General features: G+C 36.6%; 1 protein-coding gene and 1 non-coding gene across 2 annotated transcripts; both read right to left on the bottom strand.

Moving 5' to 3' along the window:
- Positions 1 to 570: 570 nt before the first annotated feature.
- On the bottom strand, positions 571 to 1,068 carry LOC139843079 (secreted RxLR effector protein 78-like). The gene has a single exon (XM_071833157.1). The coding sequence runs from the start codon at positions 1,066 to 1,068 to the stop codon at positions 571 to 573; it is 498 nt and encodes a 165-aa protein (XP_071689258.1).
- Positions 1,069 to 5,044: 3,976 nt separating this feature from the next.
- Positions 5,045 to 5,151, bottom strand: LOC139845767 (small nucleolar RNA R71). Its single transcript, XR_011758525.1, has one exon. It is a non-coding gene; the product is annotated as a small nucleolar RNA R71 (small nucleolar RNA).
- Between the last annotated feature and the right edge of the window lie 19,048 nt (positions 5,152 to 24,199).

Here is a 24,199-nt window from a genome sequence, read left to right as displayed (position 1 = left end):
ATGCTTTTAATAATTTCAACCCGAAACGACTCATTTTCCGTACGAAAACGCCACCACCATTTGGAAAGTAAAGCTAGATTTTTTGCCTTTAATGACCCAATATTTAAACCCCCCGCCCCGTAAGGAACAAGAATATCCTCCCATTTTACCCAAGGCATTTTGTTGTAATCTCCAGTCCCGCCCCAAAAGAACTTACGACGTAAACACTCGAGGTGATTGATGGCACATGTGGGAGCTCGAAAGAGTGAGAAGAAGTACAACGGTAAGCTTGAGAGAACCGATTTGATAATAGTTAACCTACACCCGAAAGACACCGCCCTAGACTTCCACCCCGCAAATCTCTTGTGAAATTTTTCAACAACCGGTTTCCAGTCGGCCATTTTGTTCATACGGGAGCCAACCGGTAACCCTTAATAAGTGATTGGGAGGGACCCACTGGAATAGCCTAACCATGTTACTAGATCGATTACTTTCATTTGACTTGCACCAACCCCATATAAAATTCTCTTTGAAGTGTTAACCTTTAAACTCGATGGACGTTCGAAGCATTCAAGAAGTTTCATCACATTTCTAACATTCCTCATACTCCATTTGCCTATGAAAATGGGTGTCGTCGGCGTATTGTAGGTGCGAGAGGACAACTTTGTTCGAACCAATTTCAACTCCTTTGATATGCCGATGAGAACGCGCGTTGTTTGCTAGGTAGTTCAGCCCTTCTCCAGCTATTAGAAACAAGAAAGGATAAAGGGGATCACCCTGACGAATACCCCTTCTGAGGGAAAATTCTGATGTTGGAGATCCGTTAACTAGGACTGAGACCGAAGCCGATTTAAAACACGACTCGATCCATTTTCTCCATTTTTCACCAAACCCCATCAATCTCATAGTATCGAACAAGAACTCCAAATTGACACTATCGAAAGCCTTTTCAAAGTCGATTTTAAAAATAAAGCTTTTTTGCTTTTTTTTCTTTAGGTCTGCCACCACTTCATTTAGGATAAGGATACCATCCAAGATTAATCTACCTTTACTAAACGCACTTTGCTCCGACCCTATGATTTTTGACATGATTTTCTTGATTCGGTTGGCCAAGATTTTTGAGACAATCTTATAATACGATCCGATTACACTTATTGGTCTATAGTCACCGAGAACTAATGGGTCTTTTCTTTTTGGGATCAATGTAACAAAGGATGCGTTGCATCCCTTAGAAATCTCTCCGTTTTCCCAAAATCACGTGATCGCTTTCATAATGTCTTTTTTGATAACATTCGAATATTTCTTGAAGAACTTGAAGTTGAAACCATCCGGGCCAGGAGCCTTAGATCCCCCACAATTTTTAATGGCATCATAGACTTCTTTTTCACTGAATGTAGCTTCCAAATTGCGGGATTCATCGATAGAGATTGTATTCGGCATGGGATTCTCAAGACGTGGCCTGGAAGAAACTGTTTCAGCAAATAAACTTTTGAAGTAGTTGAAAACTTCACCTTTTATAATGCTCGGATGTTCTTGCCATACCCCGTTCACATTCATACCTGGAATGTTGTTTTTTGATTCCAGTCTCTTGAGCATTGAGTGGAAGAATTTGGTGTTTTCGTCTCCTTCGAGGGACCATTTAATTCTCGTTTTTTATCTGAGCATCTTTGTTTTTGTCGCATCTTTCTCTAGCCAAACCTTCCTCGTTTCCATCCATTTGATACGATCCTCATCACTTAAGTCTACATTTTTAGCTTTTAGTTCCCATTCTTGCACCTCCTTTGATAACTTGTTAAGATCCTCGTCTAAATTATTAAAAGTATCTCTGCTCAGATTTTTAAGAGCACCTTTCACATTCTTCAGTTTTTTCATAAAGGTGATGTCTTGCCGGTTTCCTTCGACTATTTCTTTCCAAGCATTTTCAATAACTTTATTAGCCCCCGGTATTTCCAGCCATGTATCGAAGATTCTGACAGGTTTTGGCCCAAAGTCCAATTCCATATTACGTAGAAGTAGTGGACAATGGTCTGATAAATTCTGATCTAGGGCCACCGTTGATAAATCACCCCACATGTGTGCGAATTTTTCCGAAATAAAGAAACGATCCAACTTGCTAAATTTAATCCCATCATCACTGATCCTCGTTGATATCGTCTAAAAAGTCACGTTTTCACCCCGGTATTAAGGCCCAAAAACAAGAAAGATTCGAACTTTATCGGCAAAATACCCACTTCATCGGTTAGAATTGAAGAACAAGTAATTACGAAGGCGGTGCAAAAAGAATCAAGAGAATCGGAGCTAAAACGAAGATTCTAGAGCGAAAACGGTGAAAGACAAGAAATCAAGTTACGATCCAGGGAATCAAGGCTGACCAGCAAGCCATACGGCCTGCCATACGGCCTGCCATACGACCTGCCATACGGCCTGCCAGTATGGAAACGGCCTGCCATATACGTGCCACCAAACGAGCCACCATACGGCCTGCCAAAAACGGGCTACCATACGCCCTGCCATACGCCCTGCCAGGCGTATGCTGGCAAATTCCAAGTCTATTTAAAGGGTCTTTGTCATTCATTTCAACACACACTTCAATTCACTTCTTTCTCTCTCTTGTACAATATTAGTCATACTTTCAAGGCCTTCTCACCTCCGAGCGGGAAATTAAGTACCCGGAGGCGAACGCTGAAGATTGCATTAGGAGCGGTCTGGAGTCTTGAAGTTGTCACTTTTGTATTCAGAACTCGTTTAATCTACTGGTACTTCTATCCTTTATCTTATATAATGTTTTATGATATTATTTCCATGATTAGCGAGTAGTTATCTTTAGTGTATGCTATGATGTAAGCAGTTATAATGCCGAAATAATATTATGGTCTGTGTATGTTGTCGAAATGCTTTTCGATTATGCTTTAACCTCAATCGCTTTTCCAACTAATAGAACGTAGTTATAGGCTCTGTTATTGGGAAGTCGCGAACCCCGATTCAGAGTACACTATCTGTGTCACCCCTTGGTAAGAGAAGTCTATAGGATACAACGTAAGATCGACCGAGGCACACCGGTTGTAGTAAGTCTATCGAGCTTTGGATTGCGACTGAGGACTCTTTCATAGTGAAACATCTGACTAGACCCCTAGTACGTTGTCGGTCCCAGACCATGCTAGTGTAGTCACCAAGCATATAAACTTCGTACGTGCACGCTGAAGCACAACGGTTGTTGTAAGCTGTACCTCTGCTAAGTAAGGTCATGAAACACGGTTAGTGTTGACCAGTACACTGCACCATAACGTGGTTTCAAGCATTGCACCCCGCTTGAGGGATTCTTAGTTAATTAAGGAACTGTTTGTTTAGACACATAAAGGATTGGACCGTTAGGATAATCGAACGTGTTCATGGAAGTCAGACTTGACTTGGCCATGGTGTTCTTTATGGTTGAACTCTTTTTAAGGGCCTAACTATCTTTTACCAATCATTAACGAAAGCATTGAGGCACATCACGTCTCTCGGATATGGTACACCATGTATTCTATTATGCTTAAGAAAGTTTAGACCATTTTGGAATGTTAATACGTCACCCAACCGAGTCGCTCAATTGGATGAGCCGTCTGAACGTGTATGCCTGTAGTCAGACTGCACGGGCGTTGGGGGTAAGGGACGTTGCTGTCTATTCAGAATCTTCAAGCCTAACGCAGTACCCAGTGACATGTCTTATGACAGGGGCGTTTAGGACCTGTGTAATGAATACAAGGCCTCTGCCTATTCATGAGCCAGCATTCCATAATCTCGGCAGAATAACTGATGAAGTCATAGTATGCACTTACTTTAACCTTATATGAATTACAGATTTTATCGCATTTACTTTATCTGTCTTATAAATTAGAAAATCTCAAAATAAATATTCACTACTCCCTAACTATCTTAGGTTACAATATTGGTTCGATGTTACTGATATCTCAAAAATACGACTCTAGGTCATACTTCCCTTACTTATAAGGAGTAGTAAGATTTATGCCCCGCTAAATATAAATTTAAAACAGTACCCTCTCCCACGAGTGGCTGATCCTGGCGAGCCGCGGCCTAACGACACCGCGCAAATAAAAACTGTCCGTTTCGGCCATATCAAGAGAGATACATTAGTTTTTGGCGCCGCTGCCGGGGAATTGGTATCAGCCAATACTGTTTTCAATCAAACTTATTCGCAAGCATTTAGTGGTGTCTAAGAAAGACAATTATACACGGACTTGGTTATTGGATTTTCCGAACAGTCGCCAATTATATTGGGACCAAAAGGATCCTGCCTCTCCGTAGTCGGCCTGGCCACTTGGTTTGTTGAAAAGTTTGTGCGGAACTTTGTTACCGAAATACCAGGGAATCAGTAGCCAGAATCAAAAACATATTCCACCATAGGATAGTTAGTTAATTAGATTAGATTACTTTAGATTACTCTAGTATACCTTAGATTAGACCACCTTAGATTACCTTAGATTGCCTTAGATTAAATTAGATTACCTTAGAATTAGATTAGTTTAGTTTAGCTTATTATAATTTAGCTTATTTGCGAAAATTAAAAACAAAAAGGCATACCTAGTGTATGACCTAAACCCGATCTAGACCAGGGCCGTTGTTATTCGTACCTGATCCAGACGCAATAATCTCTAAATCACGCAAGGAAGCACGAATCAGAAACCAAACGGCGTTACGCGTTACTTTAGCAGAAAACACGAAACCCTCGATTGAAGGTCGAGGAGGACCAATCAGATTTCCAGAGATTCAAGGACACTCGTTCGAGTTAAAACATCACATCATTCAGCTCATTCAGAATAGCTATCAGTTTCATGGATTACCGAATGACGATCCTAATTCTCACCTTGATAAATTCATATCTCTTTCGAACTCCTACAAACAGCCAGGGATAGGACAAGATATAGTCCGGCTATACTTGTTCCCCTATTCTCTCACTCATCATGCTCAAACTTGGTTTAAAGGACTGAAAAAAGATTCCATCACGTCATGGACGGAGATGGCGACTAAATTCCTAACCAAATATTTCCCTCCTTCTAAACAAACTAAACTGAAGAATGACATCATTAACTTCAAACAAAGTTATGATGAATCTCTTTACACTGCATGGGAGCGTTTCAAAACCCTACTGAAGAAATGCCCTAATCACCAGTTAGAATGGCCAGCCCAAATCTGTACCTTCTACAATGGTCTTACGGTAAATCATAGGACGACGATCGATGCAGCAGCTCAAGGGAATCTGATGAACCAAACCGCAGATGAAGCATGGGAATTGCTCGAGAACATGACGATGCATCATCATGACTGGAACAGTGGTGAAACAACTTCATCATCTGCCCCACTCTTTGCACTTAACCATCAAACGGAGGCCATCAAATCCCTCACAGATAAGATGGAATCTCTTGCCAAGCAACTCGGAGAATTGAAGACGCAACCGCAGCAGGTTAACCAAGCTCAGGCTTGTGTTAATTGTACCAACCCACAACCCACTGAAGACTATCAAGTTGAGTACGAAAACCCTGACGGTTCAGTCTGTTATGTTCAATACCCAGCTCGTCCACCAAATCCCAGATTCAATCAACCACCAAAGGTTAATCAATTTCAGCGAAGCAATTAACCTTTTCGCTATCGCTGTCCACCTTATCCAGCCCAGCAATCTCAATTAACCTACGATCAACCACTTCCGCTCACTGGTCCCCCAGTTGAGAAAAATTCCTCTACCACCCAGATTACAAAAGCAGCTAACCCCACTCTCGGAGCTGATGATCAGTTAACTCAGTTCATCCAAGGATAACAAAAGTTAAATCAGAGAACTGCAACCAGACAAGATCAGAAGGAGATACTAATGAGAAATCAATTGGCTCTGCTCAAAAGTTTGGAAACGCAGCTCGGACAGTTATCACAACGCCTTGAAACCCGACCGCAGGGAATATTGCCAAGTAATACTATCCAGAATCCCCACATAGAAGAAGCAAAGCAAATGGATTCCGTAATCCCAGAGAAAGAACCACGGAGAAGGTCAACTAGGCTCAAGAACAAATCAACATATACTCAGAAGCTGACCCCTGAAACTCCAGTTCACGTACCTTATCCTGGAAGGCTACAAGAAGAACCATCCAAGCTTGATTCCTTCAAACTAGATGGAAGATTCTTGGACACTATGTCCAAAGTTCCCAACCAGAAGAGATACATCCGAAGGCTTCTATCTACAAAGGAGAGGATACTAGACTCTAACAAAATTCCACTGTGTGAAGAATGCTCTGCATTACTCAGAAACTCTCTACCACCTAAGCTAGGAGATACGGGTCGATTCGTTTTCCCGTGTTCGATCTACCAATCTAAAACCATTCATGCGCTAGCAGATTTAGGAGCAAGTATCAACCTAATCCCCTACTCTCTCTACAAGAAATTAGAGTTAGGAGACTTGTCACCAACCAAAATGACAATCCAACTTGCCGATCATACAATTCGATATCTTAAGGGCATAGTTAAGAACGTCTTGGTGAAAGTCGACAAATTCTTGTATCCTACGGATTTCGTAGTAATGGATATTAAGGAAGACCTACACACCCCAATAGTGTTAGGAATACCTTTCATGAATACAACTAGGACTGTCATTGATGTGTACAATCAAACCATGATCTTACGATCACATGGGGAGAGCGTTACCTTCAAAATTGACCGACCAACCGATCTTTCTGGAGAGGCAGAGATGTTTGCTATTTCCACCAGACGGATCACTTCCGATGATGAGTCATTACCACCAGCCGACGATATCGAGATGGGTGTTGAATCACAGTCTATAGACGACCCAGAAATGGAAGAAGAGGATCCCAGCGAAGAAATAGGGGAAAAGGAGGAATCTGAAGAGGAAGAGGAAATGGAAGACGTAAAAGAAACTGCGACAACACCCGTTCCAAGCACTGAGCGTCATGAAGAAATAATGAGGCTTGAAACGGCAGATCACAGTTTAATCATTCGATTCAAAAAGAAGAACGACGAGGCTGAGGTTAAGGATATAGAAATTGATCCTGTAAGTATCAAAGTGGAGAATCAGAATACTGAAGAAACCCGTTCATCAGACGCATCCTTAGAGGAACCGGATACTGATGATGACGAGGAAGAGCATCACGAAGACATTCTGACTAACTCACACCCTCCAACCGAAGTAGATCAAGGGGAGCCGGACTCTTCTTCAGATCAAATTCCGGTTATATCCACACATGCAGACATGATTACCTTCATTAATGATACCGATGAATTTGAAGACATTCTCGAAGCCATCCGAAAGTCAACCATTGATTTTTCGCTACGCTTAACAGAATGAATCATGGCTATCAGAGAAGAGCACTACCTCTATCTCCGAAGAAAAGACAATGATGTTGAAATCCTAGAAGAACGCATTCAAGACTTTATCAACTCTCTTCACGATCATATCTATCACGAAGAAAGGCAACGAGAGCATAATTCAGTGGTTCGCACTATTCTTGAGACAAGATTCTGTCGAGATCAGAAGATCATTTACTCTAAGGTTTATAATGCCTTAGCCGGATCTGTACTTCCGTTCTCACGAAATGAACGAGCACTACTGACTCTTATCCGGAAGCATATGGATCTTTCCACCGGCCGCCCGACTTATCACTCTGATTTGCAAATGATCGAGGATATTCACAGTATTTTCGCTATTCTGGATAGAGATAACTTCGAAAGCACACCAGACAGACTAGTGATTTACGTAACAATTGATCACCACGCTGATCTGATTATCAAAGAGTTACAAGACGCTGTTATGGAGGAAGCAAGACGGAACAATCTGTTCTCTCATCTTGAACCAGATCGAGTCAACATTGCCACCTATGTTACGAAGCAGCTATCACGTATCTTCCACGAATCCACAGATCCTAGTTTCATATTTAAAGATGGATGTCGAGAGATATACTCAAAGATGGTGAAATTAATACTCGGATCCGGATTGCTGTTCACTTCTTTCCAGCTTCGTCTCTTAACTAATCTATGCAAAGCTACAGACTCTTACTGTGGAGATCACCGTTCCGAAGACTTAGAAATTCTAAAGATATAGTTTCTTACATTGTTTGAAGACCTCCGAAATGAGCATCCCGTCAGAGAAATCATAAACACCAGCATTGCGACCATGATTGACATTCATGGGTATACCAGCAGAGCTGTGGATCATATTCTCATCGGACTTCAAGACTTATCAAGTGCAGAAACTGCGCACTACTTATCTTTCATAAGATCTTCAAGAGAAGTACCGGACTTGTTACCACTATTGGTCCGACACTTTCTCATAACTTATCCACCAAGACTCACATTCCCTCAAGAAGACCAAGATCACAACCATCAATGAGGAATGTTTGCTTTTTAAAGAATCACTACGGTTGAGCCAACGACCTTAAACAAAAGCGCTTCTCGGGAGGCAACCCGTGCAATAATGTGACGATCGCTCCAAATTCATATGGACGAACACATCATTCATCGATTTCATTGTGAGGTATTTGACCTTTATATGATACGTTTTGTAAACATTGCATTCTTTTAAAAAGGCACACCATAAATGAATATTTAAATCAAAGGTTTTCGACATCTGATGATTTCTACATATAGACAATCACCGTAAATAATAGTTTACAAAAATACTTCCGTTGACAATGCAGTCAAAATAAGATACATGGTGATGATTTGGTGAATGCAACGTTTCCTTGAAAAATATGTCATGTAAGACTCCATGCACATAGCTTGTCTAACACGTAAGCAAACAGCGGAAGACTTCTAGGAAACCTGAGAATAAACATGCTAACAAGTGTCAACACAAAGGTTGGTGAGTTCATAGTTTTAGTGTTTCGCATAATCTATATATAAAAGTGGATCACAAGATTTCAGTTGTTTCATCCAGAAATGTTTATCAATAGATTCTACGAAATTGAGCACCCTGGTAACTAAACTTAACGTATATATAATTTATACCCTTTGTATAATCATCTTAATAATACACACAAACCAACGTGTACGCTTCTCAAATAGCATACGTCCGTTAAAAGGCTAGTGCTCTAGCTCGGACGGGGATAGCAAGCCCTATGGATCCATATACTACTACTCGCGCCCACCAGTTCTTATAACCGGCAGTTACTAGTTACCAAAGCTAAGGGATTTTCGGTTCAAACTCAGTGTAGAATTTAGTATGTATTTGTATCCATTGTGTTTAAAATAAATTGCATGTATTCTCAGTCCAAAAATATATATTGCAAAAGCAATTAAAAAGGGATCAATGAAACTCACCTTAGCAGCATATAAAGTCATTCACCAACATGTGACAGAAACCCGGATTACCAAATAACCGTAGATCTCAACCTAGAGAACATATGTTGGTCAATAAATGTCTATCAAGCTAGGTCAGGTCATAGTGTATCACAATCCTAATGCTCGATATCGACATACAAAAGTTATCCAAAGTTGTTTCAAAAAATCAATTTTGACAGTTGTTTAACAAAACGAGACGTACCTTATATAAGGATTCATTTACTCGGTTGGTAATGTTCAAAAATCCAATTTATCAATCTCGTAAACAAGTTGTTTAAATCATAATTGTAGATTCAAAAGCAATTTCAATTAACGTCAATCATAATTCAGTTGATCATATCTTTTAATCCGTTCATCGAAATAATTCGATATCTAAATGAAAAGTTATTGATTTTTCGCCAGCTTTCCGAAAACATGTATATCATATACCTTTTATCAGTAATATATGTATTTCATTCGTGATTCATCATAAACTGTTTAACAACGAAATTTAGCATACACGTATGTATAAATATATATACTCGAGCACTAGACATAGATACACAATTAATATATAAAAGATAAGATATGAATGCGTACGTATCAATATTGTGATTCAATATTTCAGAAAAGTACGTACACGTAACAGAGATGATAAATACTAGGTTTGATTCACAAATATACTCCCGAACATTACCCATAACCTCCTTGGCAATAACCCATAATTTTCTTAGCTCTATCCCGCTTGAAAACCATTTTGAAAGTGACATGCTCATGACCTCGTCGTAATATTTTATGTATAATATTACTAATAACACTAATATTACTAATAATATTAGGAATAATAATAATAATAATAATAATAATAATAATAATAATAATAATAATAATAATATAAATAAAATAAATACTTACGGAGTAATTTAAATGAATTCAGAACCAGAAATGATCGGCTTTTATAGATGTGGCCTGTCCAGGGTTGCCATGCGATCACATGGCTGGACAGTGTAATTCCCATGCGATCGCATGGGAAGCTTTTCCAGCTCACATATGATTTTGTCATGACTCTTGTCGACATATTTATTTATATTATATTTATAATATATAATTTATATAATTAATTATATATTATATTAAATTAACGTTCATAGTTGACTTGTAATTTTTGTTCCGATAAGTCGTACGTCATCACTTGACTTATGTCCCGGTTCCGGTTTTTCGAACGTCCTTTCGTATACTGAGAAAACTTGTACTTTACGTTTCGTGAATCGTACCTTTGTCAAAATATAGTCTTAAATCATCCATAAACTATACCACTCGAGGTATAACTTATACATTTGAGTGTTTTGGTCATTTACTGTAGCAATTCAATGTAGCAAAGTCAATTTCACTGTAGCAAATAGTGATTTTCGAAAACACTGTAGCATTTTGGGTACTGTAGCAATTTGAAAATACTGTAGCAAATTAGTGTTTTACTGGTTCATCTTAAACGCTTTAGTTAACTTATCTAAATATCAATCGAATCAATAAATGAATGTTACTATCGTTTACTAAATAACTTGAAATTATATATATGTATATATCTTTTTAATATACATAAATCCGTTTTTAAATACACATTGGAAGTTATTTATAATTAATTTTAATAATAAATATTTCAACTTATCATATATATTCAAATAGATATTTAAACCAATAAGTTTAATGTACGGTATCAAACAATTAATACATTGTTACTTTTTCAAGTTATAGTATATATGTATCTATTTACATATAATTGTTCGCGAATCGTCAAAAACAACCGAAGGGTATTTAAATATATAAAAGTAGTTCAAAAATTTTGAGATTCAGTTTTACAGACTTTGCTTATCGTGTCGGAAATGTTAATCATACAAAGATTAAGTTTAAATTTGGTCAGAAATTTCTGGGTCATCACAAATAAAGTAGAGTAGAAGAATAAAGAATGACAAATGAGCCGATAAAGAAGCAAGGAAGCCAGCCGCATCTGCTAGGGGTATTTCTTTCTTTTCGCTACTAGCTCAAGATTCAAACCATACCGCATCCTAGCTTATCACTAAGTGTGGGATAACACCCAATTAAAACACTAGACAAACACTCCCAAATCTTCAACTAAAACTCCTAAGTGTGGGATACACTAGTGATAATGCTAAAAACGAACATATATTTCATAGCATTATCCCTCAAGAAAGACAAGCTTTTAGTTGCAATTGTTCTATTTACAAGTGATATTCGTTTAAATAATAAAAGGTGAAGACAAAAGACAGATTCGACGAATTGAAGACGCAAACGACCAAAAAGCTCAAAAGTACAAAGTACAATCAAAGTGGTTCCAATTATTGATAAGAAACGTCTCAAAATTACAAGAATACAAGACGCGAAACGCAAAGTACAAGATATTAAATTATACGCAAGGACGTTCGAAAAACCGGAACCGAGACCAAAGTCAACTCTCAACGCTCGATGCAACGGACTAAAAATTATGAGTCAACTATGCACAAGAATAAAATATAATATTTAAATAATTATATAAATTATTTATATATTATATATTATAATATAAACCGTCGGCAAGCTAGGAGCCAAAGTCTTGTGAGCTGGAAAAAGGGGCCATGCGATCGCATGGCCTGGAAGGCAAAAACCCATGCGATCGCATGGCAGTAGGTGACAGCCCACATTGCTATAAATTCGCGTGTTTTGGTTCAATATCCATCATCTTTTTCTTTCCTTTCTTTCAACGTATGATATATATATATATATATATATATATATATATATATATATATATATATATATATATATTATATATATATTATAATTTTAATTTTAATTTTAAATTCTAATAATAAGGATATGTTAGCGAATGTTGTAAGGGTGTAAGTCGAAATTCTGTCCGTGTAACGCTACGCTATTTTTAATCACTGTAAGTTATGGTTAATGTTATTTTTAAATTAATGTCTCGTAGCTAAGTTATTATTATGCTTATTTAATGCCGAAGTAATCGTGATGTTGGGCTAAATATTAAAATTGGGTAATTGGGTTTTGGACCATAATTGGGGTTTGGATAAAAGAACGACACTTGTAGAAATTAAACTATGGGCTATTAATGGGTTATATATTAACTAAACGATACCTCGTTAATTTAATATATAGACTTATAATTTGACGTATTTATATATAACCACATACGCTTGACTGGGTACGGTGGGCGGGATATCTATAAATACCAATAATTGTTCATTTTACCGGACACGGAACTGGATTAATAGTTAATAGACTTGTTGAAACAGGGGTGGATTACATTCAAGGGTAATTGGTGTAATTGTTAACAAAGTAGTAAAACCTTGGTTTTCACGCAGCCGATAACCTGGTGTATTCATTAAACAAAGTATTAAGACCTTGTTACAATTCGAATCCCCAATTAGTTGAAATATTTGACTTCGGGAATAAGAATAATTTGACGAAGACTTTCGCACTTTATGATTATGACTGATGGACTATTATGGACAAATCCATATGGACATATTGAATAATCCAGGATAAAGAACAATTAACCCATGAGAATAAACTAAAAATCAACACGTCAAACATCATGATTACGGAAGTTTAAATAAGCATAATTTCTTTATTTCATATTTAACTGCACTTTTAATTATCGCACTTTTTAATTATCGCAATTTTATTTTATCGCATTTTTATTTATCGCAATATTATTATCGTTATTTACTTTACACTTTAAATAAAGTCTTTTATTTTTAATATTTTACATTAGGTTTTAACTGCGACTAAAATTTTAAAATCGACAAACCGGTCTTTAAACGGTAAAAACCCCCTTTTATAATAATAATACTACTTATATATATTTTTGTATTTTTATAATTATAAGTTAAAAATATAGCGTTAAGTTTGTTTAAAAGATCCCTGTGGAACGAACAGGACTTACTAAAAACTACACTACTGTACGATTAGGTACACTGCCTATAAGTGTTGTAGCAAGGTTTAGGTATATCCATTCTATAAATAAATAAATCACTTGTGTAAAATTGTATCGTATTTAATAGTATTTCGTAGTAAAATTAATACTATTTCCTAGTACACCTCGCACACATCAAGTATTTTTGGCGCCGCTGCCGGGGAACGCTAAAAACGCCGGAAGCGCAACGCTATAAAAAAAGATTTTTTTTTAAGTTTACTTTTATAAAAATACGCTTTTGTAAAAATACGTTTTAAATATATTCTAAAATATAAAAAGAAAAACAAAAAATTATATATTTTTAATAGTTTGTTAAATATATAAGTTCTATAAAGTTTCTTTATCTTTATTTTGTAAAAATATAAGTTTTATTTAATTTATATAAATATATTATATAAATATCTAAATCAGAAAATAGAAGAAAAAAAACACTAGAGGCCCTACACTGTAGCAGCCCAGCATTTGGCCCGGATCCAAGGCCCATGCTATCGCATGGCTCCATAACAGAAAACTCATGCGATCGCATGAGTTGACTGGACAGGTCTGAAACCTAGTTCGACCAGTTTAGGGTTTTATTATTATTATTATTATTAATTAAAAACCCTAATTAGGGTTTAGTTATTAAATTATTTAGTATTAGTTTTAATTAATTTGTATTTTAAGTATTAATTAGTTTTAATAAATTATAAAATTAATAGTTTTATAAAATAAATAATATAAAAATAATATTTTTATAAAAATTGTACTTTTTACAACTTTAAGTTTATTTTTATATTTTTGTATCTTTTATTCGTTTTAGCGTAATATTTGTATTTTTCGTTCGTATTTAGTTTAAAGTTATAGTTTTTGCCATAGTTATTTTTATTTTTAGATTTTTAGGCTTTGCCGTAAAATCCCTTAAGTGCTTTTTCTTTTGACTAAGATTTAGGTGCTTTAGAATTTTGCGACGCCGTTTTATATATTTTAGTATTTTTTAAGTAATTGCCATTTGGGATATAGTATTCTTTCTAAGCTTTAATATTTTTAGACGTAATTTTTAATTCTTAGTTTTTAGTTCCTTTTTAAGTTTCGACGCGCTACTTTCTTATTTTTATTTTTCGACGCCATTTATTTTTTGACGTTTTTCGACGCGCTCTTTTTCTTTCTTATTTCTCGACGATCTAGTTTTTAGGACTTAGATGTTTTCTATTTCTTATCTAAAATTTCTTTAAATTTAAACGAAAAATTATTTTAAGTGGTTAAATTGTTAGACATCAAAATTTTCTGGTTCGTAGTAATAGTTGGATTTGTACGTGGACCGGGTTATTGGAGCCAAACAGTACTCAATTATATTGAGACCAAACGAATCCTGCCCCTCTGCTGCATCTTTTGGCTATTCGAAACGTGGGCAAAATCAGAAAAGTCTATTAATTGGATAACTTATATAATTTTTCTTTCTTTTTAAAAACTAATAGGATATTCAGTGAATGAACCAAGCAAAACGTTCACTACCTTTTGTACGTTCACCACCTGTAACTCGATCAAGACATCTAGCAAATATTGTCGCCGTTGATTTTTCTTTAGAATCGTCATCCAGTCGACCAAGTACTCCAATTCAAATTTCTGATAATCCATTTTTTGATCTCGACATCACAATTGAGAATCCGGAGAATATTCAGGGACAATTCAAAGATCCTGAACCACTAATTTTTCCTCCGGAACCACCAATCATTTTAACAGAGATTGTTGAGGAACGAACCATTAAATCAGAATCCTCTAGTGATTCAGATTCAGCAAATTCGATAATGGAGAATCTGGAATCTCTAAGTATGGAAGACCGAATGCGAGCTAAACGCACTGGCCAAGGTCACGCAATTACTCAACCTGACATTATTGCGCCAGATTATGAAATCAAAGGACAAATTTTACACATGGTAACTAATCAATGCCAATTTAGAGGTGCGCCGAAGAAAGATCCAAATGAATTTTAATAGGATCTGTACACTATTTAAAATCCGAGAAGTGGAGGATGAACAGATATATCTCATGTTATTTCCCTAGACTTTAAAGGGAGAAGCCAAAGATTGGTTAGAATCGTTACCTGAAGGGGCGATTGATACATGGGAAGTTTTAGTTGAAAAATTTCTTAAACAATTCTTTCCGGCATCTAAAGCCGTAAGACTTCAAGGAGAAATTGTTACGTTCACACAAAAGCTAAATGAAACTTTGTATGAGGCGTGGACCAGATTTGGAAAGTTATTAAGAGGATGTCCGCAACATGGTTTAGACACTTGTCAAATAGTACAAATATTCTACCAAGGATGCGACATCACTACAAGAAAAGACATCGACATAGTAGCTGGCGGTTCCATTATGAAGAAAACAACAACTGATGCTTACAAAATTATTGATAACACTGCTTCCCACTCACATGAGTGGCACCAAGAAAAAGATATCTTTAGATCATCTAAAGCAGCTAGAGCCGATTCTAGCCATGACTTAGATTCCATTTCCGCAAAGATAGATGCTGTCGAGAGACGAATGGAAAAGATGACTAAGGATATTCACTCAACACGAATTAGTTGTGAGCAGTGTGGAGGACCACATTTGACAAAAGATTGTCTCAGTATTGAACTAACAATGGAACAAAGAGAGAATGTTTCATACATAAACCAAAGGCCTGGAAATAATTATCAGAATAATTATCAACCGCCAAGACCAATCTACAATCAAAACCAGAACTATAACCGAAATGTTCCATACAACAACCAACAAGTTCCTATTAATCAACAAGTATCCAACAATACTTACAATCAACAAAGACCTAATTTTCAAAACAAACCACCACAAACCGATGATAAAAAGCCAAATTTAGAAGACATGATGTCGAAGATAGTTGAATCTCAAACACAGTTTTTCACATCTCAGAAACAAACTAATGAACAAAATGCTCAAGCATTTAGAAATCAACAAGCTTCTATTCAAAATCTGAAACAAGAAGTAAGTAACCTAGTAAGGTTAATAGGTGAAAGAAAAACGGGAAGTCTACCTAGTGATACAAATGCTAACCCCCGGAATGAAACAGCTAAAGCCATTACCACAAGAAGTGGTATTACACTTAAACCACCTGAAATACCCGTAATTTCTGATGAAACTATTCCTACTCCGCAAGAACCACAATCTGAACAAGATAAGGAAAAAGAACCGGTAGTTGAAAAAGTTAATGAAGATAACACAGTTAAGGCTAAACCTTATGTTAAACCATACCAACCACCACTTCCTTACCCGAGTAAAATGAAAAAAGAGAGACTTGAAGCCGAGCAATCCAAATTCTTGGATATGTTTAAACAAATAAATGTAAATCTTCCTTTCATTGATGTGATTTCAGGAATGCCTAGATATGCTAAATTTTTGAAAGATTTAATCACAAATAGAAAGAAAATGGAAGAACTCTCGGCTGTTACTATGAATGCAAACTGTTCAGCAGTGCTGTTGAATAAGATACCAGAAAAATTATCTGATCCAGGAAGTTTCACAATTCCATGTTTTCTGGGTAGTCTTAGTTCAATAGAAGCATTGACAGATTTAGGTGCTAGTATAAATTTAATGCCGTATTCACTATACGCTAAACTAGACCTTGGAGAATTGAAACCAACACGAATAAGCATACAACTAGCCGATAGATCAGTAAAATATCCTAGAGGGATAATGGAGAACATGCTAGTTAAAGTTGGTACTTTAGTATTTCCAGTGGATTTTGTTATTCTGGACATGGAAGAAGATTCTCGATTTCCTCTCATATTAGGAAGACCATTCTTAAACACGGCCAAAGCAATAATAGACGTGTTTGGTAAGAAACTGACCCTAAGTATAGAGGACGAGAGTGTTACCTTTTCTGTTGATAGAGCTATGCAACAACTGCAATCTGCAGATGATACATGCTATTATATTCAAACTATAGAATCACATGCAGAATTGTTAGAAGAATTTCCAGAATTACAAGGAACAGGAGAATGTTCTTTAGGAGAAGGAACTGAACCAATTGATGAAACTGAAATGTTAGCTACACTTATGGCTAATGGATATGAACCAACAACAGAAGAAATTCAAATGCTAAAAGAAGAAGACAGATATCGATACAAATCAACGATAGAAGAACCACCGACATTAGAGTTAAAGCCACTTCCAAACCATTTGGAATACGCTTATTTACATGGTGAATCTGAATTACCTGTAATAATGTCGTCTTCTCTTACTGAAAATGAAAAATCTAAACTCATTTCTGTGCTAAAAGCTCATAAACCAGCCATTGCATGGAAGATTCATGATATTAAAGGAATAAGTCCTTCGTATTGTACACATAAAATCGTTATGGAAGAAGGTCATAAAACGTATGTGCAACGCCAACGAAGACTAAATCCTAATATGCAAGATGTTGTTAAGAAAGAAATTATTAAACTGCTTGATGCAGGTTTAATTTATCCAATCTCTGATAGTCCATGGGTAAGCCCAGTTCAATGCGTACCTAAGAAGAGTGGCATGACTGTCATCACAAATGAGAAAAATGAGCTTATTCCTACTAGGACTGTAACAGAATGGCGTGTTTGTATTGATTATAGAAAATTCAATGACGCCACTAGAAAAGATCACTTTCCCTTACCTTTCATTGATCAAATGTTGGAAAGATTAGCCGAAAATAGTTACTATTGTTTTCTTGATGGATTTTCCGGATATTTTCAAATTCCAATAGCACCCGAGGACCAAGAGGAAACCACGTTGCCCTTATGGTACTTTTACTTATAAACGCATGCCATTTGGACTTTGCAATGCCCCTGCAACCTTTCAAAGGTGCATGATGGCGATTTTTCACGACATGATAGAAGAATGCATGGAAGTTTTCGTGGATGACTTTTCAGTCTTCGGTGATACTTTTGAATCATGTCTAGTTAATCTTGAACGAATGCTTATTAGATATGAACAATCAAATCTAGTTCTAAATTGGGAGAAATGCCATTTCATGGTTAAAGAAGACATCGTTCTTGGACATAAAATTTTAAAGGAAGGAATTGAAGTGGATAGAGCTAAAGTAGATGTAATTGCTAAACTTCCACATCCCACCAATGTTAGAGGAGTTAGGAGTTTTCTAGGGCATGCCGGTTTTTACCGACGTTTCATAAAAGATTTTTCTAAAATTGCCACTCCTATGAATAAACTCCTTGAAAAGGATGCTACATTCATCTTTTCAGATGAATGCATAAAATCTTTTAATATACTTAAAGAAAAACTCACTAATGCGCCGATCATGATAACTCCAAATTGGAATATACCGTTTGAACTAATGTGCGATGCAAGTGATTTTGCAATGGGAGCCGTTTTAGGACAAAGGATTGAAAAACGATTTCAACCTATTTATTATGCTAGTAAGACGTTACAAGGAGCACAAACAAATTATACAACTACTGAAAAAGAACTCCTTGCTATTGTGTAACGACCCGTCAAAATCGCTATTGACGCGGCACGTTAATCATTGATTCCACAGTGAGGTTTTGACCTCCGTATGATACGTTTTGATAAAATATTGCATTCATTAAATAAGTGACTTTCTAAACATAGAAAGTTATAAACATGTGGGCGAGTGCTTAGGTATAAGCAAAACCCCAAAATACATAAGTCTTTAATTTACAGGTTGACATCACAGTCCAATTATTTATTACACAACGCAGTTTTATTTTGAATGCAATAAACTTTGTACAAAGCATGAGAGACTCCATGCAGGCAACAAGCACATCACAGCAGAAGCATTCTAAGGACCTGAGAATAAAACATGCTAAAAAGTCAACACGAATGTTGGTGAGTTATAGGTTTAATTGCTCGAGTCATAAACATATATAAAGATAGACCACAAGATTTCATCAAAAGTTTATCAATAGATTCTACGTAACAGAGCACCCTGGTAACTAAACTTAACGCTATAGTGATAATTACCCCATTCGTTTTAATACACGCAAACCAACGTGTCATAAACTCAAATAACATACGTCCGTTAAAAGGCTAGCGCTCTAGCTCGGACGGAGATGTCAAGCCCTATAGATCCATATACAATTATTCGCGCCCACCAGTCCATATCCTATATACTGGCAGCTATTAGTTACCAAAGCTAAGGGATTTTTGGTTTAACTCAGTGTAGAATTTAGTATGTACTTGTGTCTTATCGCGTTTAAAATAAATTGCATGTATTCTCAGCCCAAAAATATTTAAAGTATTTAAAAAGGGAGACTATAAACTCACAATTCAATATTGAGACTCAATATTGTAGGCAAATTGCGTAGACGTAATGATGGTAGACGACTGTATGGTTGGCCTTGGATTCAAGAACAATACCCCGAACAATACCCAATATTTCCTTATTTTAAAACGGTTTGAAACCCGAATTAAAAACACCCTCGTATATAGCTTATTATTATTAAACTTAAATTTAAAATTATAATTATAATATAAATATAAATAAATTACAGAAAATATAAATATATATAAGTTAATTTTTCCGTCGAACAAGCTGGTGTATTTATAATATTTTTCCATTTACTGTAGCTCATGCGATCGCATGAGTTTTCAGTGTTTTTGCCATGCGATCGCATGGCCGCCTTTTTCGTTTTTATTTGCTAGTTCGTCGACATCAAATAGTGTACTGTAGCAAATAGTGTGTTACTGTAGCAAATAGTGTTTACTGTAGCAAATCACTGTAGCTAAGTCGTTTTCACTGTAGCAAAATACGGTTCACTGTAGCAAATAGTGTTTTACTGTAGCAAATAGTATTTTACTGTAGCAAAGTCGTTTTTACAGTAGTAATTAGTGTTTTACTTGTACATCTTATAATATATATATATATATATATATATATATATATATATATATATATATATATATATATATATATATATATATATATATATATATATATATATGTATATTTACATAATATTAAATCATATAGAGAATTGGTTTAAATTAGTCGAAATTTTTCGGGTCATCGCATAACCTCCCCGTTAAAGAAAATTTCGTCCCGAAATTTTGAGTAGTACCTGTTTTATGAGCGATATCAGTGAACAAATGTGGATACTTTTGCTTTATTTGATCCTCACGTTCCCAAGTAAACTCGGGTCCTCGTCTAGCGTTCCAACGAACTCTAACTATCGGTATTTTGCTTTGTTTTAATTGTTTGACCTCACGGTCCATGATTTCAATAGGTTCTTTGACAAAATGAAGTTTATCATTGATTCGTATTTCGTCAAGAGGAATTATGACATCCTCTTCAGCTAAACATTTCTTCAAATTTGACACGTGAAATGTGTCATGAACACTACTAAGTTCTTGCGGTAGCTTTAATCGATAAGCAACTGCTCCAATTCTTTCGGTGATTTCAAAGGGTCCTACGTACCTAGGACTTAGCTTTCCTCGTTTACCGAATCGTACAACACCTTTACAGGGTGACACTTTCAACATGACTTTGTCGCCCACTTGAAATTCTAGCGGTTTTCTTCTTACATCAGCATAACTCTTTTGGCGACTCATGGTCGTTTTCAATCGCTGTTGTATTTGAATGATCTTATCGGTACTTTCATGAATAATTTCTGATCCAGTAAGTTGTTTTTCTCCTACTTCACTCCAACAGATAGGAGATCTGCACTTTCTACCGTAAAGTGCTTCAAATGGCGCTGCGTTGATGCTCGTATGATAGCTATTATTGTATGAAAATTCTGCCAATGGTAAGTGTCGATCCCAACTGGTTCCAAAGTCAATCACGCATGCCCGTAACATGTCTTCCAATGTTTGTATTGTTCTTTCACTTTGACCATCTGTCTGTGGGTGATAAGCAGTGCTCATATCTAATCGAGTTCCCAATGCTTTTTGTAATGACTGCCAGAAACGTGATGTGAATCGGGTGTCGCGATCAGATATGATGGAGATAGGTACACCATGCCTGGAAACTACTTCCTTCAAATATAGGCGTGCTAATTTCTCCATACTGTCTGTCTCCTTTATTGGTAGAAAGTGAGCTGATTTAGTTAGATGATCAACTATCACCCAAATAGTATCATGACTACTTGCAGTCCTTGGCAATTTCGTAATGAAATCCATGGTTATTCTTTCCTATTTCCACTGCGGAATTTCTGGTTGTTGCAGTAATCCTGACGGCTTTTGGTGCTCAGCTTTGACCTTTGCACACGTCAAACATTTGCTTACATAAGTAGCAATTTCTGTTTTCATATTCGGCCACCAATAGAACTTCTTGAGATCGTGGTACATTTTCCCGTTTCCTGGATGAATTGAGTACCTCGTTTTGTGTGCTTCATCCAGTACTAGTTGCCTTAGGTTACCATGTTTTGGTACCCATATCCTACCAGCAAAATACAGGGTTCCATCGGCTTTTACTTCAAGTTGTTTTTCTAATCCTTTGCTCATTTCACCTTTTTCGTTTTCTTCTTTTAAAGCTTCTAACTGTGCTGCTTGAATTTGCTTTGTGAGATCGGTACGAATTGTAATGTTCAAAGCTCGGACCCTAAGAGGTTTTACTATTTCTTTCCGACTTAGGGCTTCAGCTACAACATTAGCCTTTCCGGAGTGATAACGGATTTCACAATCGTAATCGTTTAACAACTCTACCCAGTGACGTTGTCTCATATTGAGTTGTTTTTGATCAAAAATATGCCAAAGACTCTTATGGTCGGTGTACACTGTACACGTGGTGCCATATAGATAGTGTCTCCATATTTTGAGTGCAAAAACTACTGCTCCAAGTTCTAAATCGTGCGTCGTATAGTTCTTTTCATGAATTTTTAGTTGTCTTGAGGCATATGCGATAACTTTTGTGCGTTGCATTAATACACATCCTAAACCTTGGCACGAAGCGTCACAATAGATCTCGAAATCATCATTTCCTTCTGGTAATGACAAAATGGGTGCAGACGTTAACTTCTTCTTTAATAACTGGAATGAGGATTCCTGTTTCGTGGACCAATCATACTTCTTTCCCTTTTGAGTCAATGCAGTTAAGGGTTTGGCGATTCTAGAGAAATCTTGAATGAATCTTTGGTAGTAACCAGCAAGACCTAAGAATTGGCAGATTTGTGTTGGTGTCTTCGGTGTTTCCCATTTACTAATGTCTTCGATCTTGGTAGGGTCAACTTTAATTCCATGTTTACTGACAAAATGACCCAAAAATTGTACTTCTTGTAACCAGAAATCACACTTCGAAAATTTTGCTTACAATTCTTCTTTCTTGAGTATCTCTAGTACCAGTCTTAAGTGTTGCTCATGTTCTTCCTTGTTCTTCGAGTAAATCAATATGTCGTCGATAAAAACAATGACAAATTTGTCTAAATACGATCTACAGATGCGATTCATTAGATCCATGAATACTGCTGGAGCATTAGTTAATCCAAAAGGCATGACTAAAAATTCATAGTGACCGTAACGGGTTCTGAACGCGATTTTAGGAACATCTTCTTCCTTCACTCTCAGATGATAATATCTGGAGCGTCGATCAATCTTAGAATAAACACTTGATCCTTGCAATTGATCAAACAAATCATCAATCCTCGGTAATGGGTACCGATTCTTGATCGTTAATTTGTTTAATTCTCGGTAATCTATGCACATTCTCATAGATCCATCCTTCTTCTTGACGAACAGATAGTAGCACCCCAAGGTGAAAAACTGGGACGAATAAATCCACGGTCCGATAATTCTTGCAACTGGTCTTGTAATTCTTGCATTTCTGAAGGTGCAAGTCTATATGGAGATCGGGCTACAGGTGCAGCTCCTGGTATGAGATCAATCTGGAATTCTACACATCTGTGTGGAGGTAGCCCCGGTAATTCTTCTGGAAATACTGCGGGATATTCTCTTACAACCGTCATGTCATCAATGCTTCTTTCTTCAGTATTGATCTTCTTTACGTGTGCCAGAATAGCATAACAACCTTTTCTTATAAGTTTCTGAGCCTTCATACAGCTGATAAGGTTCAGCTTCGAGTTGCTCTTCTCCCCATAAATCGTTAATGACGTTTCATCCTTGCGAGGGATGCGGATTGCTTTCTCAACGCAAAGAACTTCCGCTCTTGTTTTGGACATCCAGTCCATGCCAACGATTACGTCAAAACTTCCTAATTCTACTGGTATCAAATCGATTTTGAAGGTTTCACCAGCGAGATTCATTTCGCAACCATGGCAAATTTTATCGGCTTTTATCATTTTACCATTAGCTAATTTAATAGTATATTTATCGTCTAGAGGTAATGATGCACATTTTAGTTTAGAACTAAAGTCTGTACACATATAACTTCTATCAGCACCCGTATCAAACCTAATAGAAGCTAGTTGATTATTAACGGTAAATGTACCCATGACAAGGTTAGGATCCTCACGTGCTTTACTGACACTAACATTAAATGCCCTCCCACGTGCGGGTTCTTTGTTCTTCTCCTTATCAGGGCATTGATTTATAAAGTGACCAGACTTCCCGCATCCATAACATTTCTTGACATCGGTCGATTTTGTCTTCACTTAAGAAACGGTGGCATAACAATCTTTCGCCACATGTCCTTTCTTGTTGCACTTATCACAGACCACTTGGCAATAACCTGCATGATGTGTGTAACATCTTTTGCAGAACGGATGGGGTCCCTTATAGTTTGGACTAGCAGTTGCCCCATCTTGTTTACCTTTAAAAGTTTCTTGTTTCTTCAGTTGAGTACTTTTGCCCTTATAGTCGTCTTGACTTCGGTAAATGGTGCCTTAATCGAACTCTCTGTGATCTGGTCCATGAGTTGGTGTGCCATTGTCATGGCTTCCTGCATCGTATTCGGTTTGGACGATGTAACATTTCCTTTGATATTGATCGATAAACCGTCAATATACATTTCTATCTTTCGTT

This window comes from Rutidosis leptorrhynchoides, chromosome 4 (assembly GCF_046630445.1).
Source record: "Rutidosis leptorrhynchoides isolate AG116_Rl617_1_P2 chromosome 4, CSIRO_AGI_Rlap_v1, whole genome shotgun sequence".
Taxonomy (NCBI): domain Eukaryota; kingdom Viridiplantae; phylum Streptophyta; class Magnoliopsida; order Asterales; family Asteraceae; genus Rutidosis; species Rutidosis leptorrhynchoides.
The sequence above is the reverse complement of the archived record's forward strand: the minus strand, read 5'-3'. Positions and strand labels throughout refer to the sequence as shown.